At 45.7% G+C, this 17,357-nt stretch overlaps 1 protein-coding gene and 1 long non-coding RNA gene across 4 annotated transcripts in view; one reads left to right on the top strand and one right to left on the bottom strand.

Moving 5' to 3' along the window:
• The window catches only part of LOC137304421 (uncharacterized), a 101,951-nt gene extending 96,558 nt beyond the window's left edge, over positions 1 to 5,393 (top strand). For both annotated transcript variants that reach the window (XR_010958572.1, XR_010958573.1), the window contains one exon: positions 2,879 to 5,393. This is a non-coding gene — a long non-coding RNA (uncharacterized lncRNA). The remainder of the gene's footprint in view (positions 1 to 2,878) is intronic.
• The window catches only part of LOC137304419 (collagen alpha-1(XI) chain-like), a 226,932-nt gene that overhangs the window by 21,156 nt on the left and 188,419 nt on the right, over positions 1 to 17,357 (bottom strand). For both annotated transcript variants that reach the window (XM_067973011.1, XM_067973010.1), the window contains 10 exons: positions 14,074 to 14,127; positions 11,589 to 11,642; positions 10,578 to 10,685; positions 9,125 to 9,178; positions 7,845 to 7,898; positions 6,816 to 6,869; positions 4,307 to 4,360; positions 2,412 to 2,519; positions 2,243 to 2,296; positions 1,170 to 1,223 (listed from right to left, as the gene is read on the bottom strand). In XM_067973011.1, coding sequence (XP_067829112.1) covers positions 1,170 to 1,223; positions 2,243 to 2,296; positions 2,412 to 2,519; positions 4,307 to 4,360; positions 6,816 to 6,869; positions 7,845 to 7,898; positions 9,125 to 9,178; positions 10,578 to 10,685; positions 11,589 to 11,642; positions 14,074 to 14,127 — 648 coding nt within the window. The remainder of the gene's footprint in view (positions 1 to 1,169; positions 1,224 to 2,242; positions 2,297 to 2,411; positions 2,520 to 4,306; positions 4,361 to 6,815; positions 6,870 to 7,844; positions 7,899 to 9,124; positions 9,179 to 10,577; positions 10,686 to 11,588; positions 11,643 to 14,073; positions 14,128 to 17,357) is intronic.

The following is a 17,357-nucleotide window of genomic DNA, read 5'->3' on the forward strand; positions in this document are numbered from 1 at the left end:
GGAACTGTGTTTCAAGGGTTAGTTTAATGTTCTTTCTGACATTTTGAGACTAGTAAAGTGTCTATTTACTGTAAATATAACATTTGTACTGAGTATTTACCTGGATGAGTGCAGCTCCAACAACACTCAAGAAGCTCGACACCATCCAGGACAAAGCAGCCCGCTTGATTGGCACCCCATCCACCACCCTAAACATTCACTCCCTTCACCACCGGCGCACTGTGGCTGCAGTGTGTACCATCCACAGGATGCACTGCAGCAACTCGCCAAGGCTTCTTCAACAGCACCTCCCAAACCCGCGACCTCTACCACCTTGAAGGAAAGAGCAGCAGGCACATGGGAACACCACCTGCACGTTCCCCTCCAAGTCACACACCATCCCGACTTGGAAATATATCGGCCGTTCCTTCATCATCGCTGGGTCAAAATCCTGGAACTCCCTTCCTAACAGCACTGTGGGAGAACCTTCACCACACGGACTGCAGCGGTTCAAGAAGTCGGCTCACCACCACCTTCTCAAGGGCAATTAGGGATGGGCAATAAATGCCGGCCTCGCCAGCGACGCCCACATCCCATGAACGAATATAAAAAAAAAAATTTGTCCAGTGGATTAGACTCTGACCCTGGCTTGGTGTGACATTCATTTGCCTACTGAAGATGAGGAGATAACTGGGAGCATGCAATATATTCCTGTAAACCAGAGTAGAGTGACAGGGGTCTCAGTTCAAAGCATGGGTCTCGAGATATTGAGCAGGTAAAGGCACGCTCTGGTTCAGAGGGGATGTGAGATCTGCTTATGGAAGTGTCAATGACGCTGAATCCAAGGAAATATCTAGAGTAAAAACCCCAAGACCAATAGGAGGTAAAACACACACCTAATTTCTTGCCAAGTTCCCAATTGTATTTCAGATGATATGCCAGTTACCTATATATTCTCAAACCCTTTGGTATTAAATCAGTGAATTAAACTGTGTGTGTGTGTGAGGGAAATCTTAAGAGTATAGAGCACTTAACATTTCACCACTGGAGATAATTCAATGGTGTTGGGACTAAATGAATTTGGCTCTGGATGCCAGTCGATTTACAGAAGTGTTTAGAACAGAACAATCAGTGTCGAGTATCCATCACCAATGCACCATCTCTCCAACTGGCCTGATGAGATGACCTACCTTGTCACCTTTTAACCCTTGATCACCTTTAAGACCAGGCATACCAGGAGGGCCCTAAACGATGTGAGAAAACAGACAGTTAAATACATTCAAGTCATGCAGGTGGGATTTAATGAGATCTCTACAATATAAAGACAGGAGTGTCACACAGACGCTGACAACCCCTCACCCTCCTCCCAGTTTCGCCATCTCCCGATCCCAGTGATTCCTCACCCTACGCCAGCCAGCGAGAGTAAGCGAGGGAGAGGTTCATGGAGGCTGGGCCTCATTTTTGATTCTGAAGGCTCCATGTGAAAATGCAGCCTCACATTACGGCCATGAATGGCGGGAGAGCTCGCCCTCCATTAACAAGTCTCTTCCCTTCCTGTGAGCAACAGAGAGTGTTTGCGAATCATCACAGGAAGGGAGGAAAGATCGAGAGAGACATTTTCTTTTGGTCAGCTGTTTGCCTGAGACGGGAAGAATCTCCAAACCAAGCGACTGAAAAATCCCCACGGGCAGAGTTCCTGTTTGCCTAATTTAAGGGTTTACACCTTCAAAATGGAGGGTGGGAAAGGAAGGCAGGAGAAGAAGAAATTGAACATTTTAAACTTTAAAAAGCAAGATAAAAAGGGGTTAAAACAGGTAGAAAAGAGTAAAATTGGAGTTGTTAAAGAATGGGGAAGGAGCAGGGGGAGTGGGACTAATTGGATCGCGCTCTTTCAAAGAGCCAGCACCGGCACGATGGGTCGAATGGCCTCCTTCTTGTGCTGTAAGATTCTATGATTCCAAGGGAATATGGAAGAATCGGGAGAGGGAAAACAGAGAGCTGGGTGAGTACAGGTACAATGTTTTACTCGTGTGAAATTATTTGAGGCGTTTAATTTGGTCGCATAGAGTTAATATTGCAGTAACAGATATTCTTGGTGTTCTGAGTGTACTTTTTATTTTGCTATAATATTTAGGTCAGTGTCACAGTGCACAAACTAAAAATAAATCAAACTGGTCTGCCCAGGGAGGTGGGAGTTTATCGAACCCACTCCATAATCGGAGGGCCGAGTCATCGGTCTCAGATTAAATCGACTACGGCTTACCATCGGGCCTGGGGGACCGGACTGTCCGGGTGGTCCAGAAAGGCCTTGCTCCCCCTGTTTAACAAAAAAGACATTGCGAGTGGCTATTAATGTAGAATATTTCCAGCAGTCAATACGGTTTGTGATGAAATAAAGCTATAAAAAGTCTCTCTTTGTATCATTTACTTACTGCAGGGCCAGGAATCCCTCTGAGGCCTTCAGGCCCAGGAAAGCCTGGTGAGCCTTGGGGCCCCACAGGCCCAGTCCTGCCTGTTGGGCCATCTCTTCCAGGTGAGCCCTGTGCGAAAAATAACAAGGCCACATCACGTTACTCTGTAAATACAGGAGGTTGTGCTTGTAAGGAGTGTAACAAAAAAAAACAAACATTTCGTCGCACCACGTGTGATTCAGTAAGGAACACTGATAATAGGGTCAAGAGTTGTGATCATGCCTGTAAAATAAATGAAGTTTTAAATACAGACAATCTGTCATACTCCCCCAGACACTCAGCCGAGTGGAAAAGGCGAAATTGGTTTTAACAGCTTTTGTCGGTGCTTCTGATTCATCCCCGAGTCACATTAGTATTATGTTGACTGCTCATGATGCAGGCAGGGAATTTTAACGTATGCCTTTTTGTTCTTAAAATCAATGTGACAGCTCCACCCAAACCCATGACTTCCGCCACCTAGAAGGACAAGGGCAGCAGGCCCATCACCTCTAAGATCACCTCCAAAGTCACACACCATCCCGACTTGGAAATATATCGGCCGTTCCTTCATCGTCGCTGGGTCAAAATCCTGGAACTCCCGATCTAACAGAACTGTGGGAGAACCGTCACCACACGGACTGCAGCGGTTCAAGAAGGCGGCTCACCACCACCTTCTCAAGGGGCAACTGGGGATGGGCAATAAATGCCGGCCTCGCCAGCGACGCCCACATCCCGAGAATGAATGTTTTAAAAAGTGTAAGGGTCGAGGGTTATGTAAAAGGCTATAAAAAAAATGAAGTTTTAAATACAGAATTACGGACAATCTGTCATACTCCCCCAGACACTCAGCCGAGTGGAAAAGGCAAAATTGGTTTTAACAGCTTTTGTCGGTGCTTCTGATTCACCCCCGAGTCACATTAGTATTATGTTTGATGCTCATGATGCAGGCAGGGGATTTTAACGTAGCTCTCCATGCCTTTTATATTTCCCATGTAAGTCGTGAACATTTAAAAAAAACACTTCTGCTAATCGTGAGATTAGAGATTAATGTGAGTTCTGGCAGTGTGCTTTTAGAGAAATTCCCGATTTAATGGAATTTTTCATTGCATGTAATTCAGATGTATCAAACCCCTTCCCATATATCCCATCGGATAAAATATCAGTGTACCAAACCTTTTCCCATTCATCCCAATGGATAGAATTCCAGTGTACCAAACTCCTTCCCAGAAATCCCACCGTATAAAATATCAGTGTACCAAACCTTTTCCCCTTCATCCCAATGGATAGAATTCCAGTGTACCAAACTCCTTCCCATATATCCCACCGGATAAAATATCAGTGTACCAAACCTTTTCCCATTCATCCCAATGGATAGAATTCCAGTGCACCCTTATATCTCACTGGATTGAATCCCAAAGGATGGTGACATAGTGGAGCATTATTGCTCACAGCAAGTAATCATCGGTCCAATTCCTGCTTTGCTCAGTTTCTGATTTAGGTTTCGTGGGAGTTGCTAGGAAACAATCAGATGCAGCAACATCTCCCTGTTGGGCAGGTAAAATCGAAGGCAACGTAATGCCTGGGCCGTCACTAGCACCTGTCCGGCGACTGCTGCTGGGAAACGAGAGCTTGTGGACTGAAGAAGAGGACAGGCCGCATTCAAAAGTGAAGCCCTCCAAAGTCAAACAGCCCACCAACGCTCACTCTCAGCGTTCACATACGGGTGAGGCAACGCAGGTCATGGAACCAGAGTCTAGAATGCCTTCAGCAGATGAAGGGCGAAAACCCTCCAGTGAATTTAACAATCGAGAGTTAGTGAAGCCTTTGATTTGATGTAAAAAGGTTTGCTTACTACGTCATTTTTTGAAACATCGTACCTTCGAACCCTTTTGACCCTCTCGACCGTCAGGCCCGGCCGGTCCGTGAGGCCCCTGAAAGAGAGAAGCTGTAGTTTGAAACCAGCTCGCTTTTAAAATCATTCGAACATTGAAAGGCAGCGATCCATGCCGGAGTGCGGGCCTGCGGTCACACAGTGTGACATTATTGCTGCCGCGGGCTCGAATATTTGCTGCATGTGGATGGAGTATAATTACACTGCACAAAATAAATTCCAGTGTTTCACTAGCCTCACATTCAAAGGGCAGGATCTTTGCAGAATAGGCAGTCACGGTGGTGCAGTCACATTAAAGTATCATCCAAACCCCTTTCAAAAATGCTTCAATTTGCTCTCTGAATATAAACCCTGCGAATTGCACTGAAAACCCAAAATGGGCGGACTGAATGAGTTCATTTAAACTTCGGTTATTGCTACGGTAGCAAGACAACTTGAGAAGGTCTTTCTTTCGTGTGGCACTTTGTTTTTTTTAACAAAAATGATGCCATGGGTTCAGTGCGGCCTGCTCTCAGATCTCAGCGCTGCCTTCTAAAGTGACAAAAAAAATAAACCATTTAATAACCCCCAAAGGGAAAAAGACGACAAGTGATTCCGAGGAAAAGTGTCAGGGCTACTGGCGACAGATTAAATCACGTTCCCTTCCTGCTATTTTGGGATTTTATTTATTTTTTTACAAGGGTTCGGGGATCGCATGCCTCAATTTCATTTACTTTTCTGTGAAGGTCGCACATCGGTGACCTTGACGACTGCGATAATGAAATATTTGCAGCTACATGGAGCCTAATGGTGTTATCGAAACATCCCAAAAAGTGTTTTACACAGGGAATTACTGGCAGAGTACAGTGACAGTTATTTAGGCGAACATGACATTCTGCGCCAGCAAGCTAGCGGCCAATATTTGCCGACACGTCAAGTTACTACACTTCATAAGTGATTCATTGGCTGTGAAGCAGTTTGGGAAGCTTCCGAAGATGTGAACGATGCCATATGAATGAGACAAAATGTAATTTATCTCATTATTAAATTTTAATTTAATTTACAAATTAAACAAGCAGCAGTGAGATGAACAATCTGTTAATTGGTTTACTTTGTTGACGTTGGCTGAGAGGGAAATGTTAGACAGGATATGAAGAGAATGAGTGACAATAAATTAACCACTACCGTCTCACTGTGATGCTGAGTGTTGTGTCAAGGGGAAATGAATGCTTATAATGAGCACATACCCTGATTATCTTTACAGGAGGGGCTTCTGATACACGGGGCATGATTTTAGCCTGAAAAAATGGGTGGGTTTGGGAGCATTAAAAATTGCAGCAATTTCAAACCCGCCCGTTTCGGGTTTTCACGGGGGTGGGACGAGAGGCAGGCAACCTCAGGAGGTGGGTTGGTCACTAAAACCTTTCAACGAGGCTGCGGGCGTCCGTTTTTTTTTTCAGGTTTTGTGATTTTAGCCTCCGGGGGTTGGGATTCCCAGGCCTTCTCCTTCGCACCACGTGAGAGAAGGTGAGAAGATCCGAAACTACAGGTAAGAGCCTTTATAGCACAGCTTGTGTGCCTGGGGCAGCAGGAGTGCTTCCCCCAGGCCCCAACAAGCCTAGCTGCAGCGACCCTCTCCCTCCACGATCTCCGAACTCCCCCCGACGATCGCGATGACCCCTGATCCCGACCTCTCCCCTCGGTGACTGACCCCCGGTGACCCCTGATCCTCCTCCTGATGACTGGCAACCTCCCCCCCCAACCCCGGTGACCCCGATGCCCACCTGATACCACCCCCATCCGTCCAATCTAAGACATACCTGAATACTTACCTCTTCCTTGCTCTGCTCCTGTCCGACTGAGACCGGCCTGTCAATCAGGCCAGCCCGTCAGGCGGGAAACCATCAAAAAAAGACATCAAAATCGAAAGGACGCCCGGGAAACCTGTACTTCCAACTTTCCCGTCCCCAAATCGAACCCTCCCCCCACCCTTCCCGGCTAAAATTACCCCCATGAAGTGTGATCAATTGATGCAAAGGTTACCAGGGGTACTGAAACACTCATTTGGAAGGGTCTTCCTAGAGGTGCCTCTAATCGCTGGCTGCTCTCGGCGGGACTTGTTGGATCCACCATATTTATCTGACCTCTTGGCCTTTCTGTACAGGCTTCCAATACGCTTTCATCAACCCGAGCCTCTCCTGACATCAGGAAAGACCCCAGGCAGAGTCTTAAGGTTGCGAACACGAATTTGCACTAATTGCACAAGACTTGCACAGTTGCTTTAAAGTCACGACTGCAAGTTGAGAGCAACTTCGTGTAAGCAAATCTTGTGTATACATTTGTCTGTCGTTGCCAAATCCACCCCAGGGTCTAAATGGGGTGCATTCAGCACAAGAAAATCGGTAAGAACTACTTTTGAGAGCGTAAATAACACTTGAGAACTGCTCCTATATCTGGGGAGACTCTTCTTGCACCTCCCTCGTGGGATCGGACATTTCATACAAGCAAATACTTACTTTCTTTCCAGGAGATCCAGGAGGACCAGGTTCACCAGATGCACCACGTGGACCCTGGAAATCCAATAAAGAAACATTACATGGACTCATTCTCTTTAGCAGCTTTGAGAACATGCAATTGGCTGGATGGAGCAAAAAGCCAGTTGACGTGATTTCCCTTCGGTCGTTACCACGTGCTCAACAAACAGTTGGTGATTGGTTGGGAGGTAGGAGACAGAGAGTAGGGAATAAGGGGGGATGGCCTCTGATTGGCAGGGTGGCTCATTTAACTACGTTAAAGGCGCTATATAAATGCAATACACAGATCTGTACCGAGGCCTCAGCTTTTCCTACATTAAAACAGTGACTACATTTCAAAAGTACTTCATTGGCTGTAAAGCGTTTCGAGACATCCTGAGGTCATGAAAAACGCGATAGAAATGCAAGTCTTTAATCGTATATAGTAATGACTTGGATGAAGGAATAGAGAGTTGTCCAACCAGGTTCGCAGATGACACCAAGCTGGGAGGCGCAGTAAGTAGTGCAGATGGGAGAAGGACGTTACAAAGGGACGTAAAACAGATTATGTCAGAAATTTATCAGGGAGGTGGTTGAATATTTGGCGCGGCAATTAATTTAGGGATGCAAGAGTGTAAGATTTTTTATGGACTTTGTGGTTCAGCCAGAAATGGTCTATTCTGGGCCTAGATATCTCTCTGTTCATGTATGTTATCATCACAGTTTGAAGCAAGAAAAAGTTTCATAAGTAGTTAAGTGAGGCATACAAATCCTGCAATGTATCTCCCTCTAAACGCTGTTACATTACACTTTCCCTCCTTGACACAGAACCACATGAAACACCATCTCACAGCCAGGAGGCAGAAACTCATTAGAACTGTGTCTGGTTATTCCCACACTGTCAGTTGGTTGTGGGCACAGCACCCTGGTCATTTGTGTGGGTTCTTTAAACCAAAAAAAATATACTTCTAAGGCAATTTCTTGGCAATTTTTGTCGCATACATAGTTTTACTTTGACTGTGAAAAACCTACCGGTAGGCCAGGATCTCCAAGACTTCCCTTCTCACCAATTTCACCATCCACACCCTAAGATAAGATCAGAAAATGCATTGGTTGTCACAGCAGCGATAAGTTAAGGTAATTGGCAAAACACCCAGAGGGGAGATGAGGAGAAATTTTTTTATGCGGCGAGTTATGATGACTTAGAGTGCACTAGAAAGGGGTAATTTAGAAAGGGCGGTGGAAGCAGATTCAATAGTAACTTTCAAAAAGGAATTGGATAAATACTTGAAAGGAAACATTTTCAGGGCTATGGGGTGAGGCCAATTGGATTAAGAGCCGGCACAGGCATGATGGGCTGAATGGCCTCCTTCTGTGCTGTATCATTCCATGGTTCTAAGTACAGTTTGTTATTTTTTGTAGGGGAGGAGGGAGGAAAGAATGAATGCAAACATTACCCACAGTCTCAAAGGAAAGGTGATATCGGAGGGGGTAGGAGTTGGACAAAGGGCTGAAGTACCAACACCCCTTTCAGCCCTCTTGATTTTTCTCTCTTCCTCGTGCAGGACTTTCTATCCTAGAGCAGATGCTGGGTCATGGCGACAAACTCCTTTTCTGTGACAATCCATCTTAACCTGAGCTTCAGAAAGACATCCCCTTCTATACTCAGAGTGACATATCTACTGCCCACATCTGCCACTCTCGTAGCCCCCTCTGACCGAAACTTGCCAAATTATGGACAATTTTGTGCTGTGGATTCACGGCCACTGCGACCCATATTGTCACAGACCCAGGCTTAATTCATCTACGACTAGCATGACTTTCATCCTATCAGTCTGAATTGGACTGAAACCTAAACCCTGGAGGTGGAGGACAATGTGATGGTCCACTATTCCACCCAACTACCTCTGCTTCCAATTTCTGGAGGCAATGAGGCAGTTTCTCTACTTCCTTGTGCTCCGTTGCTGGGCAGTGCCCCTGACTAACAGCTGGCCCTCAACAAACAGTCATTCTTTTCCAGGACCTCAAACTATGGAACCCCATCCCTCCTTCCCACAATCCACAGACTATTAGAACGGCTCCTGAATTGATCGACTCTTCTCTCCTATTATCTTGGAACTTGGGCCCTTTCACTGTGGTTTCGCAGTGCATGAAAAAAATATATATACACAGAGTGGGAGAAAAGCTGAATGGCCACAGCAGCTCACATATGTCAGTTGTACGTTTGACATATCAGAATTACCGACAACTTGCAGTGGACATGAAGTTCCAGGAGACTGTATTGAGGTTTAGTTCTCAAGACTTTCACTTACAGGAACACCAGCTTCTCCTGAGGTACCGGGATCACCAGGGAAACCAGCAGGACCCTGTGGGACAAAAGAAACGGAGGATTACAGCGACTGAAAAACTGGGTAATAGTACCATAAATAAAAGGCAAGAAATAGTTCCAGCTGTGATATTTGGAATACAGACATGAAAGTGTCAACTTTCCATTATATCTACATAAAACAGGGATGTACTGTTACATTTTATACACAGGGCGGTTGTATCTGTATAAAGTAGCATACTAACACACTGTACATTCAGGAGTGCTATGTTTAACAGAAAAGTCTATTATTTCTCAGCAAATCCTTCTCTTGGCACATCTAACTTGCACCAAGTCCCGTTCACCCATCACCCCCTGTGCTCGTTGACCTACATTGGCTCCCGGTCCGGCAATGCCTCGATTTTAAAATTCTCATCTGTTTTCAAATCCCTCCATGGCCTCGCCCCTCCTTATTTCTGCAACCTCCTCCAGCCCCGCAACCCTCCGAGATCTCTGCGCTCCTCCAATTCTGGCCTCTTGTGCATCATCTTCGCTCCACCATTGGCGGCCGTGCCTTCAGCTGCCTGGGCCCTAAGCTCTGGAATTCCCTCCCTAAACCTCTCCGCCTCTCTCTCCTCCTTCAAGACGCTCCTTAAAACCTACCTCTTTGACCAAGCTTTTGGTCACCTATCCTAATATCTCCTTACGTGGCTCGGGGTCAAATTTTATTTGATAATCGCTCCTGTGAAGCGCCTTGGGACATTTTACTACGTTAAAGGTGCTAAGTAAATGCAAGTTGTTGTTGTTGCAAGTTGATTAATTCTACTTTTACATCCTACAGAGAAACTAAATGAATAGCAACAAGTTTGGTTAAATACTGTGGTTCACATCTCTCGACCCAATAGTTTGCACTGTTGGGGGGGGGGCTGTCGATTTGTTCTGGCCTTCCTCATCCATGAGTATCCTGTGATAGGTTTTCTGCCAACGCCATTTTGACCCAATGTGTAGAGGTGCTTAATAATAGGGCAATCTACACTAAGTTACCGAGTCATTTTGGCGGCGAAAATCCGCAGGCCGGCAATACTGGAACAGGCTCGGTTCCATAATTGGCCTGCTATTGGCGGGCTCCAGCTATACTGGGGAGGTCAGAAAGTCTGATGGAGGGTGCCCATTCAGAGGGAGTGATGGGTCTCTTTCCCTCCACAGAAACAACTTTCTGGTGCCCCCCTCCCCGCCACCCCCACTACCACAGCCCCCTTTGGCAAAGGGGCCGCATTAAAGAAAATAATTTAATAAACATTCATGATGCTTTGAGAGATCAGGCCTCCATCCTGGCCTGGTGCCTCAGATAGTCCCCCATTTCCTCCAGTCAGTGATGTACACCTGACCTGACCTGGAGAACCTGCACTGAACGTACACAGTGCATCCTCACCCACATACAGGCATACCCATCAACTTACTATGTTGCCTTTGGATCCATCTTCACCTGGAGGGCCTTTGACCCCTGCTGGTCCCGCCGCTCCTGGAGGGCCTGAATCACCTTTCTCACCCACTTCGCCTTTGTGACCCTGACGGTTAAGGGGAGATGTTAAGAAAAGGAGAAAAACAAAACATTGGTTTCAAAATCAGCGTAAATTTCCAGATCCATCTTTTTGAAATGTCACCTTCACTCTGAGAATCGAAGCCTTTCGAACTAGAACTTCACCAGAAAAAAAAACACTGCTCATGGCTCCAAAAGTGGTTGCTTGTGGGGGAAAAAAATGTATTTAATATCTGAGCATGTTGACGCTCTCACACTAGCAGGTCTAGTAGAAGATTCAACAACAGTTCTGGCAGAGGCCTCTGAACCAGGTCTCTGCCTTGATGGGCTGAATGGTCTTTTATTTGTCTTCATGCTAGCATCCCTGGACATGTATCGTACAGATCAGATGCAGAGTGAAGGTTCCCTCTATTCTGTCCCAGCAACAAACCTTCACTCCAGGCGGCTCACCACCACCTTCTCAAGGGCAATTAGGGATGGGCAATAAATGCTGGCCTTGCCAGCGACGTCCACATCCCATGAAAAAAAAAACTCCAGCCTCAGAAGAATGCCCTCTGCTGCATCAGTGTGACATTTCTCTCTCCTGCACCAAGCATTGGGCGAGATGGCTATTTTAGTGCAAGTTCAACACAGTTTTGTGGACTTGCTCCTTCTGGGAATGACCAACACTGTCCCAAATCATTTGACTTTAGACGATTACCAATTGAGTAGGGTGGCTGAGATAGACAATTCATGAGTGAGGGAGACCGTGGATACGATCTTCATTGGTGCTGCATGAAACAGGCATTTTATTTTTAATTGTTCAAAATTGATATTTATGGTGTAGATCTTTTTGACCTGTAATGAGATTTGGTCTCATACAACGGCAATTTTCCTGGTAATGAATGAAGTCGCTTTGCCCTTTGGCTTCGCTGTAACGCAGGATACTCACAGCGACTCCTGACTCGCCCGGTGAACCTGGGTCTCCCGCTTCCCCTCTTTCTCCCTGTCAAGAAGGACAAACACTACAGTTACACGGGGCTGAGCTTCTCCCAACTGAAGCCGCATCTGGCGCAACATTCAGTGACCGAACTTACGCAAATAAACTCCAGAACACGAGGCGAGAGGTAACGCTCACAGACTGACACAAGCCAAAGGCCTCCTCTCCCAACCAAGCTTTCAGTGGGACTCAAGGCTGTTCTCCCCTCTTAATGATGCACTTCCTAGTGTTTTCCCACTGGGCTTCACTTCAAAATCATGGATTTCCATCCCTGTATTGATCTGCACTTTTCTCTTCAACCTGACTCTTGCTGGAATAAAGGCTCAGTGGTGCCACACTGACTGTCAACAGGCTGTCAACCATAAAACCTCATCACAGCCCAGCCCGATCCTGTCCTCATATGATGTCCACACCCATGTCCAGTCTCATGACCCTTCTGCAAGTGTTTTATTTATCTCCCCACTAAGCTTTGTGATTGACTCTGCATCAGTACCCCCTTGTTCTATATTCTGCTAAGACCTTGTGCAAAAAAAAATTCTTCCTCCTATATGCGTCTAGTACTAATCCTGATGTTGTACCTTTTTGTTACTGATTTGCCAATCATAGGAAGTAATCTATTATTTACCCTCTCAAACCCTTAATCTGTCCTGCTCCAGTGAATACAGCTCTAACTTTCCCAGTGTCTCTTGTTAATTCTATCCTCTCATCCCCGATATCATCCTTGGGAATTTATTATGCTGACTGATAAAAATGCCAATTTCTGAGCAGATCGTAGAATCATACAGCACAGAAGGAGGCCATTCGGCTCATTGTGTCTGTGTCGGCTCTCTGAAACAGCTATCCATAGAGTCATAGAGTCATAGAGTTATACAGCACGGATAGAGGCCCTTCGGCCCATCGTGTCCGCGCCGGCCATCAGCCCTGTCTACTCTAATCCCATATTCCAGCATTTGGTCCGTAGCCTTGTATGCTATGGCATTTCAAGTGCTCATCCAAATGCTTCTTGAATGTTGTGAGGGTTCCTGCCTCCACAACCCTTTCAGACAGTGAGTTCCAGACTCCAACCACCCTCTGGGTGAAAAAGTTCTTTCTCAAATCCCCTCTAAACCTCCCGCCTTTTACCTTGAATCTATGTCCCCTTGTTATAGAACCCTCAACGAAGGGAAAAATCTCCTTAGTATCCATCCTATCTGTGCCCCTCATAATTTTGTACACCTCAATCATGTCCCCCCTCAGCCTCCTCTGCTCCAAGGAAAACAAACCCAATCTTCCCAGTCTCTCTTCATAGCTGAAGCGCTCCAGCCCTGGTAACATCCTGGTGAATCTCCTCTGCACCCTCCAAAGCGATCACATCCTTCCTGTAGTGTGGCGACCAGAACTGCACACAGTACTCCAGCTGTGGCCTAACCAGTGTTTTATGCAGCTCCATCATAATTAGTCCCACTCCCCCTGCTCTTTCTCCACAGCCCTACAATTTTTTCCCCTTCAATTCCCTTTCTGAAAGTTATTATTGAATCTACTTCCACCGCCCTTTCAGGCAGCGCATTCCAGATCATAACAACTCGCTGCGTTAAAAAAAATTCTCCTCATCTCCCCCTCTGGTTCTTTCACCAGTTACCTTAAATCTGTGTCCTCTGGTTACCGACCCTCCTGCCAGTGGAAACAGTTTCTCCCTATCTACTCCATCAAAACCCCTCATAATTTTGAACACCTCTGTTAAATCTCCCCTTAATCTTCTTTGCTCCAAGGAGAACAATCCCACTTTCTCTAGACTCTCCACATAATTAAAATTAATATAAATGAGTCCCCAACAAAGAGGAAAAATTGCCTGTTTCTGAGCAGATCATAGAATCACCACAGTACGAGGCCTCTCGGCCCATCTCTCCTTAACCTTCTCTGCTTTATGGAGAACAATCCCAGCTTCTCCAATCTCTCCACATAATTGAAGTCCCTCATCCCAGTACCAGTATTAACAAATCACTTGCCTTAACTATCACAGTAAGTGATTTCATTTTGCAGGAAAATGAGATAAAACAGTTAAATGGTGAATTTTCTTTTATGTATATCGACCATAAATCATTCCTTGCTCATGGACTCTCATCTGCCCACCCTGCCACCACAGAATCCTCCAGGACTTCTATTCACAGATGTAAAGTTATCATTTTTAACAAGAACGCAATCGCTTCTCAGTGAGACAGAAAACCTTTAGCAGAGTTCAAACTCAAGGCTTCCTTCCCCAAATGAGCAAAACAATGGTGCTGTCTCCTCCACCCTACTGAGCCAATCTCTGCTCTGCCGAAACCTTCTTCTGTGTAATGCGTCCTGCGGCTCTCTCCCCTCCTACAGCTGCCAAACAACACAGGGGATCAGCAGTGTTCCTTTGTAACGTACTGTGGATCGTGCTCAGTTTTTTTTTTAAAAATAAACAAACACTCACCTTTTCACCCACTGACCCTGGTGAACCAACTCCTCCTGTGAGACCTGGGGGACCCTGAGAAGGCACAAAGGGAAAGAGGCAGAGTCAGCGCATTTCGCAACAAAATCGTCAGACCGTTAAATTTTCAGATCTGTCGGGCCCCGGACTTTGATTCCTTTAAAGGGGCTGCAGGTTTTGGATTAAAGTAACTTCATGGAAACAACACATGAATGGCCAATTCAGGCCCATACTGAACCTGGCAGCCGTCACTGAGTGACCTGTGATTTTTTTTTTCCCCTTTCTTGAACGGGTTCAAAGACTGGATCGAAACAACAGCTTTGAGTCTCCCCAAACATTACACAGAATTTACAGTACAGAAACAGGCCATTCGGCCCAACTGGTCTATACCAGCGTTTATGCTCCACACGAGCCTCCTCCCACCTTAGTTCATCTCACCCCATCAACATAACCTTCTATTCCTTTCTCCCTCATGTACTTATCTCACTTCCCCTTAAATGCATCTTTGCTATTCGCCTGAACCACTCCGCTAGTGAGTTCTACTTTCTAACCACTTACAACCGGTACCAGGAGGGTTCGGCCTCTGTGGAGTTTTCGGCCTGTAAGAGATTCGCGTGCAAGTTGGCATGTGGTCTCAAAGAGCAGATTACCTGAGATCAGTGTATTCCCCTGTATTAGATTTAGAATTTTAATGGAGACAGTGTCCTTTTAAATACCAACTTTAACATTTCCAACTGGGGTCCATGGACCCTGAAGTATCTGGAACATCACCAAATATTGTCGGGTCAAGGGTCAGGTACGCAAGGGGTTTGGAGCACCGTGTTCCAGGGTTTTTGTATTCCCATATTTTTTTTTAATGTATGAGATCATTTTACTAGAAAGCAATAGAATGAAACAACAAACAAACCTTCATTTATATAGCACCTTTCATGATCTCAGGACGTCCCAAAGCACTTTACAGCCAAGAAAACGTGGTAGCCAATTTCGGGCACAGCAAGGTCCCACAAACAGTGATGTGATAATGACCAGATCGTCTTTTTTAAAAAAAAAGTAATAGGCTGACACTCCGGTGCAGTACTGAGGGAGTGCTGCACTGTTGGAGGTGTCGTCTTTCGGATGAGACCTTAATCCGAGGCCCCGTCTGCCCTCTCAGGTGAATGTAAAAGATCCCATGGCACTATTTCGAAGGGGTGCAGGGGCAGTTCTTCCCGGTGTCCTGGGCCAATATTTATCCCTCAACCGACATCATTAAAACAGATGATCTGGTCATTATCACATCGCTGTTTGTGGGATCTTGCTGTGCACAAATTGGCTGCCGCGTTGCCTACATCACAACAGTGACTACACTTCAAAAGTACTTCATTGGCTGTAAAGCGTTTTGGGACATCCTGAGGTTGTGAAAGGTGCTATATAAATGCAAGTCTTTCTTTCCTTTTTTGTTTTAAATCGAGGCCAATCCACTAGTCAATGAGTTTGGTAAATGGAGGTGCTGAGGGTCAACTGGAGTTTTGAAGACTGAGATTGATATATTTTGTTTAGGTAATGGCATCAAAGGCGGGTCATTGGAGTGGAGGTGCAGATCAGCCATGATCTAACAGCATGACGGAACAGGTTCGAGGGGCTGAATGGCCTACTCCTGTTCCTACTAGAGGGCTAGCATTGTCTGTTAAACCATATTCGAGAGTAAGCAAGAGCTTTGGGGGGAGGAGAAGAGAAATCATTTTTTTAAAATACTAGCAGGGAAGTCTGAATCAGCGGTGAACCCCTGAAGTGGGGTTTCAAACGTTGGGACGATGTGGAGTGTTGATTCACTGCAATAAAATATTCATTGCTGCCTCTTTTAATACATCATGAATATATTCCATTAATTTTGTGAGATCACACACACACTGCTAAAGCAGCTGTTGTTTGCTGCTACACTCTCCCATGGTTCAGAGACCTGCAGAATCTTGTTATTAAACAAAGCAAATAATTAAGCAAATAAAATATTTCAAAGAGTTGGGATCCGTCTGTCAGTTGTCTCCCAGCTGCGCTGCGAGAAGCACGGCAAATACTTGGAGCCGCACGCTGCCTGCACAAAGTGTACAGAACAGATTCACACACAAGAGGCAACAGCTCCTTCATCAGTCACTTGGGTTTGGTTGTAAAAGAAAGAAAGGAGAACGACTTGCATTTATATAGCGCCTTTCATGACCTCAGGACGTCCCAAAGTGCTTTACAGCCAATGAAGTACTTTTGAAGTGTAGTCACTGTTGTAATGTAGGAAACGCGGCAGAGAATTTGTGCACAGCAAGATCCCACAAACAGCGATGAGACAATGACCAGATAATCAGTTTTTGTGATGTTGGTTGAGGGATAAATATTGGCCAGGACACCGGGGAGAACTCCCATGCTCTTGTTCCAGTAGTGGGATCTTTAACGTCCAAATGAGAGGGCAGACGGGCCTTGGTTTAACATCTTATCGGAAAGACGGCACCTTTGACAGTGCAGCACTCCCTCAGTGCTGCACTGGGAGTGTCAGCCTAGATTTTGTGCTCAAGTCTCTGGAGTGGGACTAGAACCTACAACCAACTGTCTCAGAGGCGAGAGTGCTACCAGTAAAGCACTACAGGATCAGATCTAGTAGATCACTGCCTTGTGGATGTTGACGTTCTTCATTATGGTTTCGCAAATGATTCTGTAAAAACAGCGGCGCATTAAACACTGGGAAACACCTCCAGAAGGAGCCCTTTGCAGGGAGACTCACTCTGGAACTCACTCATGCACCAATGTATAAGTCGCACTCTTACATTAAAAAGGAAAGTACAAAACTGTGCCTTACACGCCAGACTTTACAGTACATAGGAACAGGAGTAGGGCATTCAGCCCCTCAAGCCTGCTCTGCCAATCGATTAGATCATGGCTTAACCCTTAATACCCTTACCTAACAAAAATCTGTCAATCTCAGTTTTGAAATGTTCAATTGACCCCCAGCCTCAACAGCTTTCTGGGGGGAGAGAGTTCCAGATTTCCACTACCTTTTGTGTGAAGAAATGCTTCCTGACATCACCACTGAATGGCCTAGCTCTAATTTTAAGGTTATGCTGCTTTGTTCTGAATTCCCCCACCAGAGGGAATAATTTCTCTTTATCTACCCTAACTCCTTTGATCACCTTAAATACTTCAATTAGATCACCCCTTGATCCTCGATATTCAAGGCAACACAAGCCTAGTCTATGCAACCTGTCCTCATGATTTGTCTGATCTTATGGCATGCCTTCCACACTTGCGTAATTAAACCTAGATCT

Source organism: Heptranchias perlo, chromosome 37, assembly GCF_035084215.1.
Source record: "Heptranchias perlo isolate sHepPer1 chromosome 37, sHepPer1.hap1, whole genome shotgun sequence".
NCBI classification, from domain to species: domain Eukaryota; kingdom Metazoa; phylum Chordata; class Chondrichthyes; order Hexanchiformes; family Hexanchidae; genus Heptranchias; species Heptranchias perlo.